This window comes from Calliopsis andreniformis, chromosome 3 (assembly GCF_051401765.1).
Source record: "Calliopsis andreniformis isolate RMS-2024a chromosome 3, iyCalAndr_principal, whole genome shotgun sequence".
Classification (NCBI taxonomy): Eukaryota; Metazoa; Arthropoda; class Insecta; order Hymenoptera; family Andrenidae; genus Calliopsis; species Calliopsis andreniformis.
This window is the reverse complement of record NC_135064.1, coordinates 6898493-6912106: the sequence shown is the minus strand read 5'-3', so window position 1 is coordinate 6912106 and position 13614 is coordinate 6898493. Positions and strand designations below refer to the sequence as shown.

Here is a 13614-nt window from a genome sequence, read left to right as displayed (position 1 = left end):
CAAGGAGAGTTTCTGCTCGAGGATACTACTTCTAGAGAGGGGAATAATGGGAGAAGTGAGAGGAGTGAATAGAAACGAGAAGGCACGTAGGAATGGAGAAGCTGAGATGATGAAAAAAAATGAAAAGGGTTAGTGAAGAAAGTTTCTGCTTATAAATAGTGCATACTTCTGGAGAGGTCAACGTGTAGGAAAGTTTGGAAACAATAGAGGGGCTCATAACGAGAACAACCCATGTCAGGTTTTATGACTTCTTCTATAAAAACATATTTTAGTGGTTAGAAGTTAGATTCACAATATAATGAAACGTATACCATCAGAAACGCAGTATATATAATATGAATATTTTTTTGCTCCTCTGAGAAAAAAACAGAAACTGGAGTCAACGAACTCCCTACTCTACATAGAAAATTAAATAAATAGAGAAATTCTGAATTTACGAAACGCTATTATAAATCATTTTTCATAATATAATCGCAGTCACCTTATCGCATTCTGTTACGCTACCAACACCACATCAGTTAAAGGCTAACGCTTTGACGGTTGACGTCACATATACGTTACTTCCAAATTACTGGTTACAATATTAGAAGCCACTCGTCGACACTCGTCCCGACGCAGGTCGCGAGCCAGTGTCCAAAAAGCCACCCTCGGCGTTCCAGCGTTCCAGGGTGGGCGAAACCGCGCGCAGGATACGTGGAAACGCGGTAGGGTGAGTAATGTCGGGAAATGCAGCTAACGAAGTTTACGAAGACACTTAACGGAATTACGCCCTCGCCAGCAATGGCCTCCGCCAGTGTGATTCCCCTCTGCGCCTTCGTTGCCCTCCCTCCGTCCCACCTCCACCCTCCCGTTCACCCCTTTCTGGTGGCAAGGGTTCGTCGCGTTAATTACCGCGAGCAGAGGCAAGAAGCCGGGGAAAATCGTGGCGAGAGAGCGCATCATCGTTGTGAAATATAGTCCAGGAGCTGACTGGCGAAAGGTCGCGGAAGGAAAGGCGGCTGCAGCGAGGGTGACTGTCGGGAGGGTCGCAGCTGGGAGGGTGGTTAGCTCGGTTTTGCGTCGAAGAAGGGTGTTATTGACATGGTGGGTGTCGCGTCGTCGGCCATCTTGGCCTGCCTGCCACCCTCTCCTCCGCTCTCGAGTCTCTCTCGCGCACCCCCTCCCCAACCCCTTACTTCGGCCTCCGCTCGCGTCCAGGACATCCTTGTGTCCCCCTTGTGTCGAATGACATTCGGGCTATACCGACCGGCCTAACCTGCCCGACAGACGCCCTGGGCCACCCTTTTCGACCAACCCCGGCGACGAGCTCCGTGGGTCCCGGGGGTTGCTTGTCGCCATGGCGACCGGACCCTCCTCGCCCAACCCCCGTCGACCAAACACCAGTTCCTGTCTCACGATATACACTTCCCTCTTCGTTTCTCCGCTGTCTCTTTGCTCTCCTCGAGTCTTCCACCATCCCCGATTTTTCAGTCCTCCTCCCCCCGATCATCCCCCTCGCGGACCGATTCTTCGGCTTCCCCGCTGGCTTCGCTCCTCGCTTCGACATGTTTCCTCGTTGCGTTCGGACGGGTCGAGTTTCGAGCGCGTTTCTTGACCTTCCATTCTTTCGTTCCTCTTTTGTACCTCTGTTTACGTTCTGTTGGTATGCTTTCGGTATCTCGTCTATGCGGAATTTGCTAATATTTATTGAACGCTGTTAGTATTAAGATGGCGCATTGGTTGAGGGGATAATGTACTTGTAATGTTACTGATTTTTTAGTCTATATATGTAGATAGATTTACTTTTCAGTGGCGTTCCAGATTCAGTAACAATTCTGTGTTTACTTTCTATGCTTATTTTGGTTTCATGATACGATTTTTATTTCCTTTTTGCATCATTTTTGCACTATCATTTATTTCGTCAAGTCGCTAGTATATTTGGTTTGTAATTCATAATTAACAATAATTGTCATTAGCATCATTGCCAGTGTAATTATGTAAGAATTGCAAGTGCATTAATGTATGTTACATGTTATGTATTCACCAAATTAATAATCGCTCATTGTATACAGATTCGGAAAAAAACCTTTACTACGTATCAATAAACATCCCCATATTGCAATAGAATTTTTCATTTCATTTCTATTATATTCAATTTCTTGAAGAACTATAAAGAATATTTACAGAAATATAAAATTTAGAAATTTATATTTATGCTAAGTTCTAAAAGAAAACTTTTAAAGAAGTCTAAAAGAAAAGAAAAGTTTTCTCAAGTTTATTACAGTGGCACCCACTTGTCATAAATTTTGAATTTTATCGAGGGAGATAAATATTGTCTACTAAGTAAAAATTATGATCGTTACATGCGTGTTACTTCATTTTCTTTCACTTTTCCCTTCCTCAAATTTAATCGAGTAAATAAATCATTTTTGTACTACATTTACTATCAGACAAAAGCAAAAAATTTGTTAAAAAATTATACGAAATGTTAAAGTTCCGCAAAACAAATCAAACTTCGAGAAAATTGAAACTACGTATTTATTCTAAGAATAGGTATACACGAGAATGTTGAGACCAACATCCCATCTCTTTTCGAGATAATCGATGCGCGTCAAGGTTTCCCTTATAAACCCACGTGTCGACCGTCTCGGAAGACAGATGTTGTAAAATCTGGCAGGCTCTATTAAATATAATAACCTAGCCGAAGGTTTCCGTGCTTGAACAACTCAAAATATGTTACGTAATATTCGCTATTTTCACTTTGGACCGACACAATGGAAGCAAGAACCCGGAAGCTTTGAGGTAACGTCTCGCTTCGTTCGAAGCGCCGCTCTTTCAACTTGTAATTTTAGTCAGCTGCTACGGTATTCTCGATATTTGTCGAGTATGAATATAATTGACATCTTTCACAAAGAATTCGTTTAAACATGAATAAAGAAAATATCTAATAAATATACTTATGCAAATAAAGGGATTATTACGAATGCGGTGACAGAAGGGTTGATTATTTACGATTGTTGAATTTCTTAAAAATTTGCTCATTATAGAATTAAAACACGGATTGAATGATATTTCTAATGTGATTTCTATTTTGTTAGATTAATCTACTGATCTACTGAATCTACTGAACAAGAATATGGAGTTTGGTTATAACTCACCCCCTCCTGCTAGTCTCGTGTTTCGATTCTTCTGTACTTCGGCTGAAACAAACATAGAAAAAGTATATTAAGAACAATTTTTCATCTTTAACGAGTAGCTAATTTATTACTGATTATTAGTATTTAGTTTGTATTTGCGATGTGAATAAAACTCAAATATCGCAGAGTCACTAATTATTGGATAATTAACCCGAAGTAATTTGAATTTCTCGCCACGTTAATTAGTGAAACACGAGTAATTTACACAAAATGATGTATCACTTCAGGTAGAAATTATTCCCTATATTTATTCAAAGTTATAAGCACTTATTCAACATCATTGTATTATTTTACGTATCTTCTTGTTATTTTAACCTCAAGTACAATATGAAAGTGAGGACAATCTTAATTAAAACATAATTAGTGTGAATGATTCCGACATTTCGACATGCACATTATTGAGTTATAAAGCTTCTGTAACTTCAAACACGAGCTCAAACCAGAAAAATGTTTATACGAACTTTTGTCATTACTTTGATACCCTCAATTCATCCCTAAATTTATTTCCAGTTATGTTTAATGTAACCCCTTGTATATCTTCTTCAAAATTACACATTTACTCGAAAGTTTTCGCATACTTGTTTCAAAAGTGACACAGTAGAAAAACTACATTTACTACAATAGTAGTTTACACCAAACTACTTTACAATCATAATTCGAAAATCATGTTTCCTAAGTTGAGTCACTTTTAAAGCAAGTGTACGATATGTGTATGAAACTATAAATATATTTAGAAACTATCCACATGTACTATATACGAAAAAAATGTTCAGCTGAAGTTATTGAAAAGTCCTGTAGAACTTACAAAATTACTCGAATAGGTCTGAGTTTATCAGAATCAGTAAGAGTCAACTTTATATTAGATTTAATAAAGATGCTGTTACTGTAGTCAAGCTATCTTTGTTAATTTTATAAACATCCATAACAGATCCTACAAAGGCTTACCTTGCATAAATTTACTTAAAAGATTTTTACAAAATCTGCATAACCATTTTTTCCATGTATTTCTTTTCATATCAATTACTTTCTCTATTATTTTTTATTTTTAAACTTCTTTTTTTTATATTTCACTAAATCTAACACAGAAAGATACACATGAAAAGATACATTCGAATTTCCATTTGAAACACGTCCGAAACAAAAGGATGAAGAGAACAAAACGTATCAAACAAAACCAACACTCGCATTAACCACCGCCAACCACTCGAAGATCCAGCCTCGCGCAAAGATCGAAATCATTCCCGATCTCGTATCAACCCCAAAAAAAGCTACTGAACTCAGTTTCGGACAAACGACGCCATGACTTCTCCCAGATCTTACTTTGAGATTATCATCAGTCGAATTACATCCCCGTGTTCCGGTAGCACCCTGTCACACGAGGAACACGGAACAACGAAAACATAGAGCTAGGGTGGCGAGGGGTGAAGGAAGGGAATAAAGAAAAGACAGAGGCGGCGACAGGGAAAAGAAAATACGTCCCGAGGAGGCTGAAAAGATCTCCGCTAATGGGCATTATATTTTTCGTTCGGTCGAGAGCTGGGGATTATGGGCCTGTCAGCGGCCTAATAACTCGTCCCCGCCTCGCGTCCAACATATATACAGAACGGGGCCCTTTCCTTCATACAATGTGCGCATTAAATACTAATCGCAATGCGCACGAGCAGGATCCTGTATTGTACCAGTGCTATGGGATCATCAAAGGCCGCCGACTGGGGTAAAAGTGCTCTTTGCGCGCCGACCTCGTGAGACTTCTTCAGAGGAGACTGACTGAGAGTTTATATATCGCCGCGACCCTCCCGCGCCCCTTCTTTGCAGTGCTTCTTTTGCCCTGGAATCGTCGAGATTAATTTCTTTTTTCCTCGCCGTCTGCGAGGGGGTTGTATTACTTTTTCTCCTCGAGGAGGATGAAAGGGTTGTTTCCGCGGGAGGCTGACAGCCTGGAAGTATTGGGAGAGTTTATTGACGAATTGTCTCATTGATGGAGGACGATGAACGGCAGGGGAAGCGAGCTTTGTCGAATGCGAGGCGAGGATGGGTCTTGAGTAGAAAGTGGATGAATCGTCTGGCAAGGCAATTGCAAGTCGCAGTGTCTGTATTTGTAAAATAGGATTTAGGTGGAATATGATTAAATTTCAGAATTGAGTTTCTTGAAAATAAAGTTCTAGACTACAAAATGGTATTCTAGATTTTTAAATTTAGGCTGTGGCTACAGTGACGCTCTGACGACTCTGATGAATATGTCTGAACTTATCTCGCTCGTACGATAAATGGTTCGGACAACGCATTCACTGTAACTACAGGCTTACTTTTTTATTTGGTCACTATTTTTAAGTATGCCAAGAGAACACTAATCAGTAGTTCTAAATATTTTGTAGTCAAGATCAGTAGACTGAGATTTGTATATCTATAGTTGCAAGACAAGATAATATAAGTTAAAAGAAAAACTTTCATTTTCAAAAAGTTTATATTTGAAATTTTGAATTTCAATTCTGTATTATGATCTCTTATTTTATTAATATAGCAATTTCTTTTGATTAAAAATTGAAATTCTATCTAGTTGACTTCAATGAAAACTAAACTGAGAATAAACTGAAATTTTGTATTTACATGATACATCGCTTTGCTTTATTGTCACTGATATTCATATACTAAGTCTGACTGGTATCTGATACTTCTTCTTCCATTTTGAAGTATTTGTTTAATAAGAATATAAAATCTTAAGAGACTATGCTTCAATTTTTCCTGAACAAGATGACTCAATAAAGTACGTTTAAATACCATTTGCGTGCTTTAAATGATTCCCATACATTATTTCGTAATACTAGCACTCTAACTAATTTAAATAAAAACAGTAAATGAGTCTGTAACAATGCAACTCTTCCCTGTAATTCAGAGTTCAATAAATTAATGCGGATTATGTATTGGTAACGTGACACTGATTGTCATCGAGAATTCGGAACACGAGTGATTGCTGATGAATGTGTAATCAGAGTCAAGTGTTATTTGGTTTCGATAAATCTGGGGAAATTAATTGCAGGAGTAGAATACATAACCACATTTATAATAAAGTCTATTATATGTCAGCCTCACAAAAATGAAGAAAAAATTTAGAATGGTGTATATTAACTCTGTCAGCGAAATATAATTAACTTACAAACGAAGTAACGAACTTTTTTTCAATCTCATCGTCAGTCTAATTTTGTAGGACGGTAGTGCATAAATTCTTGTTTTTAGTCCCTTTCACTATGCTCTAAGTAGTCTTTTTCTCATAATTCCTACAAAGAACGAAAGAGAGCAGAGAAGAGCTTAGAGACTAGTATTCCCAAAGATTTAAGTCATTTTTTTATTTTCTATTTTTGACCCAAGTTCTTATCGCTCACGATAGGAAATCCTTGAATCATGGATCAGAGGTGGGAGTCCAGCTTTCCTGAACCTCATGGAGTAGGAGATGAATATTTGTCCACGGCGAAATAGCTGAAACATTGCGGAAGTAACCGAGGAACAGAAGTTCGAAAAATACATTTATGAATTTTTGAAACTATGGTAAATAGGCAAATCGAAAAATGACTTGTAGAAAGTTTAATAACTTCAACAAAGTAGTGAATCGCTACTAATGATTAGAATTGGATGTTTTTCCTGTTAAGGATATCATTAAATCCACGAAGTATTCTTGGCTTTCATGAACAATGTTTCTCAAACGTAAAAAGAAGCATAAACTTATTATTAGAAACAACATGTTGCAAAAATGCAATTCTTGTTACTTATTTACTAAGAGAATTTTCAATCAATCCAAAAACAAGTGTAATTAATTAAATTCGACAAATTATAGTTAAATTAATACCATCTAGAGTTTTCTCGTAATTTCTATACTTAATATCTTTCGACCTGTGTTATTGTGTAACATCTTTTCATAATTCGTGATTAAGTATAAATAAATTTTATATTTTAAAATTTCTTAGAAAAACCTCTATAGGTAATATTATTAGAATCATTTATTACAATAATATTCATTGCATATAATTATCCTGTACAACATAATTATCTCTTTCCTGCTCTGAAATAAACCATCAGCAGATATGATTCCCTCACTATAACATAATACAATGGAGTTGCTACGATTCCACTACAAAAAAAATGCAATTTTTCATTTAATTAATCTTAATAAACTTTCCAAGGACATTTCGTACGTCAAGTGTTAACATGTTGATTGCCATGTTGACTGATGACAATTTTTACATGATTATGAATAACAAATAAGTTACACAATTATGAATGATCACAATATACAGAACTATAGTGACAGTTAGTCAAAGAACAAAAACACTTTAAAATAATTATAAAAATGAATTAAGAACACTTTTTCCAAAAATAGAATCACTGCCAAAGTGATAGAATCTTTACTGAATTTAATGTAACAATCAACGTGTGAAAAGCTAGTTTAAGAACCCTGTACCTTAGCTACTACAGTGGAGCTAATACTTTCAACCACTCACAGTACCTAAAATGGACCTAACGTCAAAGTCCTTGCATCTCCCATTCCACAAAGTGTCTCGAAAGTTGTACTCAGCAGTGTGAGTTCCCCGAAACATTCCTGTCCGCCTTTGTGCGTCTTATTAGCTTATCGGTCATCTATTGCTTGACCAGTAGCCTCGCAACACCCCGTACCCAGTTTTCGCGGACAAAGGGTTAATATTCAGCTCATAGGAGTTCGATCGGCCATTTTCCGTCCTCGAGGCGTCCCCTCGTCGCAAAGGAACGTCCCAGCGCGATCTTCTCCGTTGTTTTAGGAAGGGGTTGCCAAGTTCTGCGGAAGAAGGGTTCTGCCGTGACGCGAGGAGGGTTGGTGGCACGGAATTCCAAGCCCCTGGGGACGGCCAGCGAGATATCCGAGGATATTATCCCTCGGGAAGCCGTGTAATGAAACCGTTCCGGCACCCCCGTGGTATTATCCCCCCTGGCAATATAAGCCAGGCCGAGCTGGACAAGGATATAGGTGGCTGATACGTGGCACAGCTGCACCCCCGACTCCCTGTGCCACGCCCCTCTTTTTTATATCTTCGTCCCCTTACGAGCGGCGGACATAAGTGGAGGCGCAAGGATAGCTCGTGTCAGCGAAACTCGACGTCATCGTCATTAACGGGGCCCGCGTAATTACCTGAGCCTTCCGAGAATCGAGCAGCCGCCATCTCTTGCAACCCTTTCGCTGGCGGGGGCGTCGAGGATGGGGATGAGGTGATATCCGAGGGTGTCTGCGACTGCTGCTCAGTCAATCGAGTTGTCTTTTGTTCGCTCTTTTCTCCTTGTATGGTCTCGGTTCGCGGACAGTTAATAGATCCTTTTTAATTTCTATATGTTTTTTGGATCATTTATAGCGGAATTGTGGTTTATATGGGGCATTGTGGATAATAAGGTTGAACTCGATAAATTCGAGTTTTGAGAAAAGCACTTTTTATTTATTTTTGATAAGAACGATTAAAATAAAAAGTATTTTTGTTTTCGCTTTTATTATCCGCATCGACTCACATATTTTCTTTTATTTGAAGGTTTGTTGTCATATTAAGAACAAGGTTATTAGTAACGAAGATTTTCGTGTGTTAGATTTTCTGGTAATGATTTCATTTTGGATTAAGTTTATATCTTTGTAAATCAAAGCTTCTAGATTCAAAAAGGTGGTACGTAATTGAAGTTAATGTTAAACGGAGTTAATGTTACTTTTAATGTAGTTTATAAGTTCTTGTTTTAGAATAGGGATTGCTATTCGATTTGGTGTACGTGTTCATTTTTTTTAGCATTAATATATAATTAATCATTACCTCTTATTTCTTAATAGGAGGGAATCTAGGCAATCATCACATTCTTATCTACGTTGGTGATTTATTTAATCACATTTTTAATTTAAATAAACGTAAAATGGTTTTTCTTCTTACCTACTTATAATTTCGATTTCTTGATACGCTGATGTGCTGGATAGGTAGCTATACATTTTTAAACATTTAAGTGCTAAATAGTTTTTATTTTAAAGAGATACTTTAATGTTATGACTTAAAGAAGTTAGTTTCCATCTTCATTTTGCATGGTACACATTTCGCAACAACTTCGGGCAACATCGATTGAGCCTGACCAAGAGGGATGAATTTACTAAATATACTACATGAAAGGATTTGGAGACTAGTGTCTATATTTGAAGAATAAAAATGACTACTTGTCACTCTCTGAATAATTTATTAAACACCTAGTAACTTTTTTCTAACAGGTTTATAAACAAAACTTGTGTACTCAATTTATTTAACACTATTATTAGAATATTCAGTCGAAGTTTGATTGAAATGGTTTCAATGGTTCGAAAGAAAATGGGTCATGAAGTTCGACGATTTTTTATACAGACAGAACTCTATTGTGGATTCTCTTAATAAACAATGTATGAAACTGGAGTTATCAATATTCAAAATCCATGCCATAATACCTATACACATAAATTCCCCAACGATGAAAATTTGTTAACACCCATCTCAAGTTCACCCCTAATAACTGAGAGTATCTACAGAGCCGTACAATAAAGTCCCGCTAAATTTGGTAATTCATTGTTACAAGAATTCATCAATCCCTTCTCTACATTTCAAAGACAATTAGTTTTAAAGAACTTCCGATCTACCACAAGTATTTCTCTCAACCTCTCCTGTTATCCTCCCCGCCACTGACAAAATGAAACTGTTTATAAAGGTTGAAACAGACAACGTCCAATAATTTAGTCAAGTGGCAAGTAATTTAGTAACTTATTGTGTATGGACATTAAAAATTAGTGTCTTAGATTCTACTAAATTTTAGTGTCCATAGACAGTAGGTTACTAAATTACTCGATTAAATTAATGAACGTGTTAGGCCAGGCTTAAGGTAGTTGTCACAATACAATCGTATTAGAAAGTGAATTATATAATGCTTCATTGTACAAGACTATTTTGTTTCTCAGGATACGACAAAACTTTTCGATACGACTGTAGGCGTTTTGTCCGCCATTTACACATACATGCATAATTACCCACTATATATACAAGAAACATTAGCACAGACGAGAGAAAAGGACGATATGGTAACATTGGTATGGCATCATGCTCCTTCAGAATTTCAATAAATTATTAACTTTACATTGTCGTAATTCAGTAACTAAATAATAAATTGCCTCTTTACCTTTTTATTAAATTCTTATGAATATTTAACACCATATATTAATTTCTTAAAGAACTTCTAAATTAATTTTTAAAAATACAGCTAAAAATGTCACTTCAGCGAAGTCTCGGTATCAGGATTACGTGTCAAACGTTAAAACGTTGATGGCAAATATCTCGGATCTGGGATGGTAAAATTCCTTAATATTTTAACCAGAGACAGGTAACACTTATATTAACACGCCACTAAAATTTTAAGAAATATCTAAGTAAGTCATTTCTCGGAGTAACTACTTCAAGAATGATACCAGCGAAGATATTTCGCGATATTCGATGGATCTGTCGCAATTCGGAAAGGACAAAGCGTAAGGAGAATGCAGCGGAGGCCGCGAGATGAGAGAAAAAGCGAAGAGGTACGCTTGTAGAAAAGAAGGAGTACGAGGGGGAGGAAGAAGGAGGGAGGCGAAGAAGAGAACGAGAACGCTATTCCGCCGGCACGTGCACGCGGTTAAAAAGGTTCGCCGCAAGAGAAATTTCGACGTGCCGGCGCGCGGGATTTCTAAAAGCGGAACCGGCTGTCGTGATACGGATCTGACCAATCATAAAAGCCGCATAATGGCCACTTATTCATCTATCCCGGCCGTGGAACGAACAAAGGCGGAAATTAGTCAGGTTTGGTATGCTTATTAATTGACTGACATTTCCGTCATATTATTGTACAATGAATCGAAAACGGCCCGTGGAGCCCTCTCGAAACCTCCTTCCTCCCCAGTCACCCCTTCCAAGCCCCTCCTTCTTTGATCCCCCTCAAGGGGGTTGCCATCGATCCTTCGGTTTGCTCGGAAGCTAGCGACCCGTTTTTGATCACCATCGATGCCGACACACCACAATTATGATTAGTAGTCTTTCTGGTACCTTTTTTTTAAACATCATTTTGGGTCATTAATATTGTAAATCACTATATCGTACTGGATTTCGCTCCTTAATCCCTTATTTTACGATATTTCTTAAACTACGCATGACAGAAGCAGGCAGTTTAATTAAAAAGTATTTATATGTATAAGTTGAGTATTCAAAATTAGCTACACAAACTGACGTTAAATCCTTAGATTATGACTAAGATTGCTGTGGAAGTTACATATCGTTGTTTGAACTAGCCTGCCGCGAATTGATTATTAATCCTTCTTTCTGTGATATTAATACTGTGATTGGTGTTTTGATGCTTATGAGTGCATACAGTAGAACCTCCACTAATTGAACTTCAAATATTCAAAATTTTTGCTATTTAGGGTTGCGCATACTGAGTGTGTCTAATAACAATAAGAATGTTGAGAGTGTCTGACTTGGGACTTATTCTACTGATTTCACTATTTTTGACCCGACTAATTGATGTGGGTGGTAGGATAAGTTCCAAGTCACACACATTTCACGCATATTTTAGCTGTTTGTTCAATTTAATAACTCTGCAACGAAATTTTAACTGCCATTTTGCCATTCTTCATTTTCATCTTACAATAAAACATCCATTAACCAAACTTTATATATTCAAAATGTCTACTATTTAGAATTGCGGATACTGAGTGTAATAACAATACAGTAGAATATCGATTAAGGCTTGAAATAGGTAATCGAGGTCCTGCTGTATTTAGTTATATCTATATTGTGTTATTAACTAGTACAAGAGATCGAGGCTAGTTGACCAATGAGGTAAGTTAGCCAATCCCCCTTAAATAATTAGTCAACTTACCCCATTTGTCAACTAATCTCAGTCTCGCCTATAAAATAAGAGCTGAATAAGTTATAATATTGTTATTTATTTTTCGTCTAAAAAGATCATCTACTGGATAGCCTCTATAGTAATGTTTCATCCCAGAAAATCATATGACGAGAAACAACTATAATGATACTTAATACCTAAAAGGCTGAATTACTTACCATTAGTTCTGTGCTATGTTCAACGATGTAAAAAAATCTTCTCCAATATTTGGAATAGGAACAATTTCTATCAGGAAAATTAGTATAACTCGTAATAAAACAAAGGGTTAATGTTTCCTTCGTTTTGTCATACAACCTTAACGTACGATTTCCTGTACATAACTAACGCTGAGATTGGATGCAAAATCTAAACACAGAATATTTATTGATATATGTGTAACCTACTGCGTTAATTTTCTCATTTCTTTACGGTGATTACGTGACAAGTCGTGCACAACAAATCCTACCCCGAAAGTAAACAAAATTCGCCCTCTCCTACGAATACGCATTGCCAGCTTGACGCGAAAAAAAGGGAGTAAAATATGGCGGAGCGTAGAACGTTGCTAAATGGCGAAGCAACATCCGATTGAATGGATGCTCCTCAAAAAGCGATGACAGTCGAAAAACGCGATCGCTTTTGAAACGGACGAAAGAAGGGGTGGTTGGCGGTGAGGAGGGTGGAGAAAAAAGAAGGAAAAAGCTCATGTCTCAAGGGTGCTTCGTGCGCTTCTATCGCGAAGGACTCATCCTTGGCGGCCTGAATACTATGGGCATTCAGAGCCCTTTTTTCCACGATAATTACACGCGAAGCCACTAATTACGGCTTTGCATGGTGCGCATCCACCGACAAGAGGAAATGGAAGAAAGAAGAAGGACTGACGAGGGGAGGAAGGGGCTGGAGGAGAGGAAATCGCGGAGAACGAGATGACGTCGGAGGAAGGAGTTGGGAATCGTCGAAAGACAGAAAATGGGGCGGAAATTAAAACGCTCGCACCACGGTTCCTTCGATTTTGTTGAAAATGAATCACTCTTTTAATTCTTTTCGTTTGTGTGAGATTTTTACCTTCAACCGCTATAGTAAGAGTATCGTACCATATTGCAATGGAATTACTGCAATTTTACTATAAAAAATAATTTATAGTAAGCCACAAAAAATTCTGTATGTCCTGGTTTATTAATATGAAACATAAGAAGTTGAGTTAGTATAAATATTGTGACTCCCTTATACTAGCTGAAAGTTAATGCAGGAAAGTATGAAAACTAAAAAGTATTCTAGGAATGCTGAAGAAGGTATTCGATATTTGGTCCTTTAAAATTGCAATGAATGTTGAATTAACAGAAAATGTTGCTAGTTGAAACTCCCTAAACTTTTCACATGCCGAAGCAAACATTCCTTTCTTGCCTTAGTTAAAGTGGTTTACTACCTTCAATACAAAATACGGTACCAATAAATGTATGGGAGCATGAAAACGTGCCATGTATCAAGAATTTATGTTATTCGTTCATATTTGCATACGTTT

The 13614-nt window shown here is 37.4% G+C and overlaps 1 protein-coding gene across 1 annotated transcript in view; it reads right to left on the bottom strand.

Annotated features, from left to right (window-relative positions):
* Nucleotides 1-13614, bottom strand: part of LOC143177016 (Fanconi anemia group J protein homolog) — a 71942-nt gene that overhangs the window by 11250 nt on the left and 47078 nt on the right. Inside the window, exon 4 of the mRNA XM_076374742.1 lies at nt 3138-3179. Coding sequence (XP_076230857.1) covers nt 3138-3179 — 42 coding nt within the window. The remainder of the gene's footprint in view (nt 1-3137; nt 3180-13614) is intronic.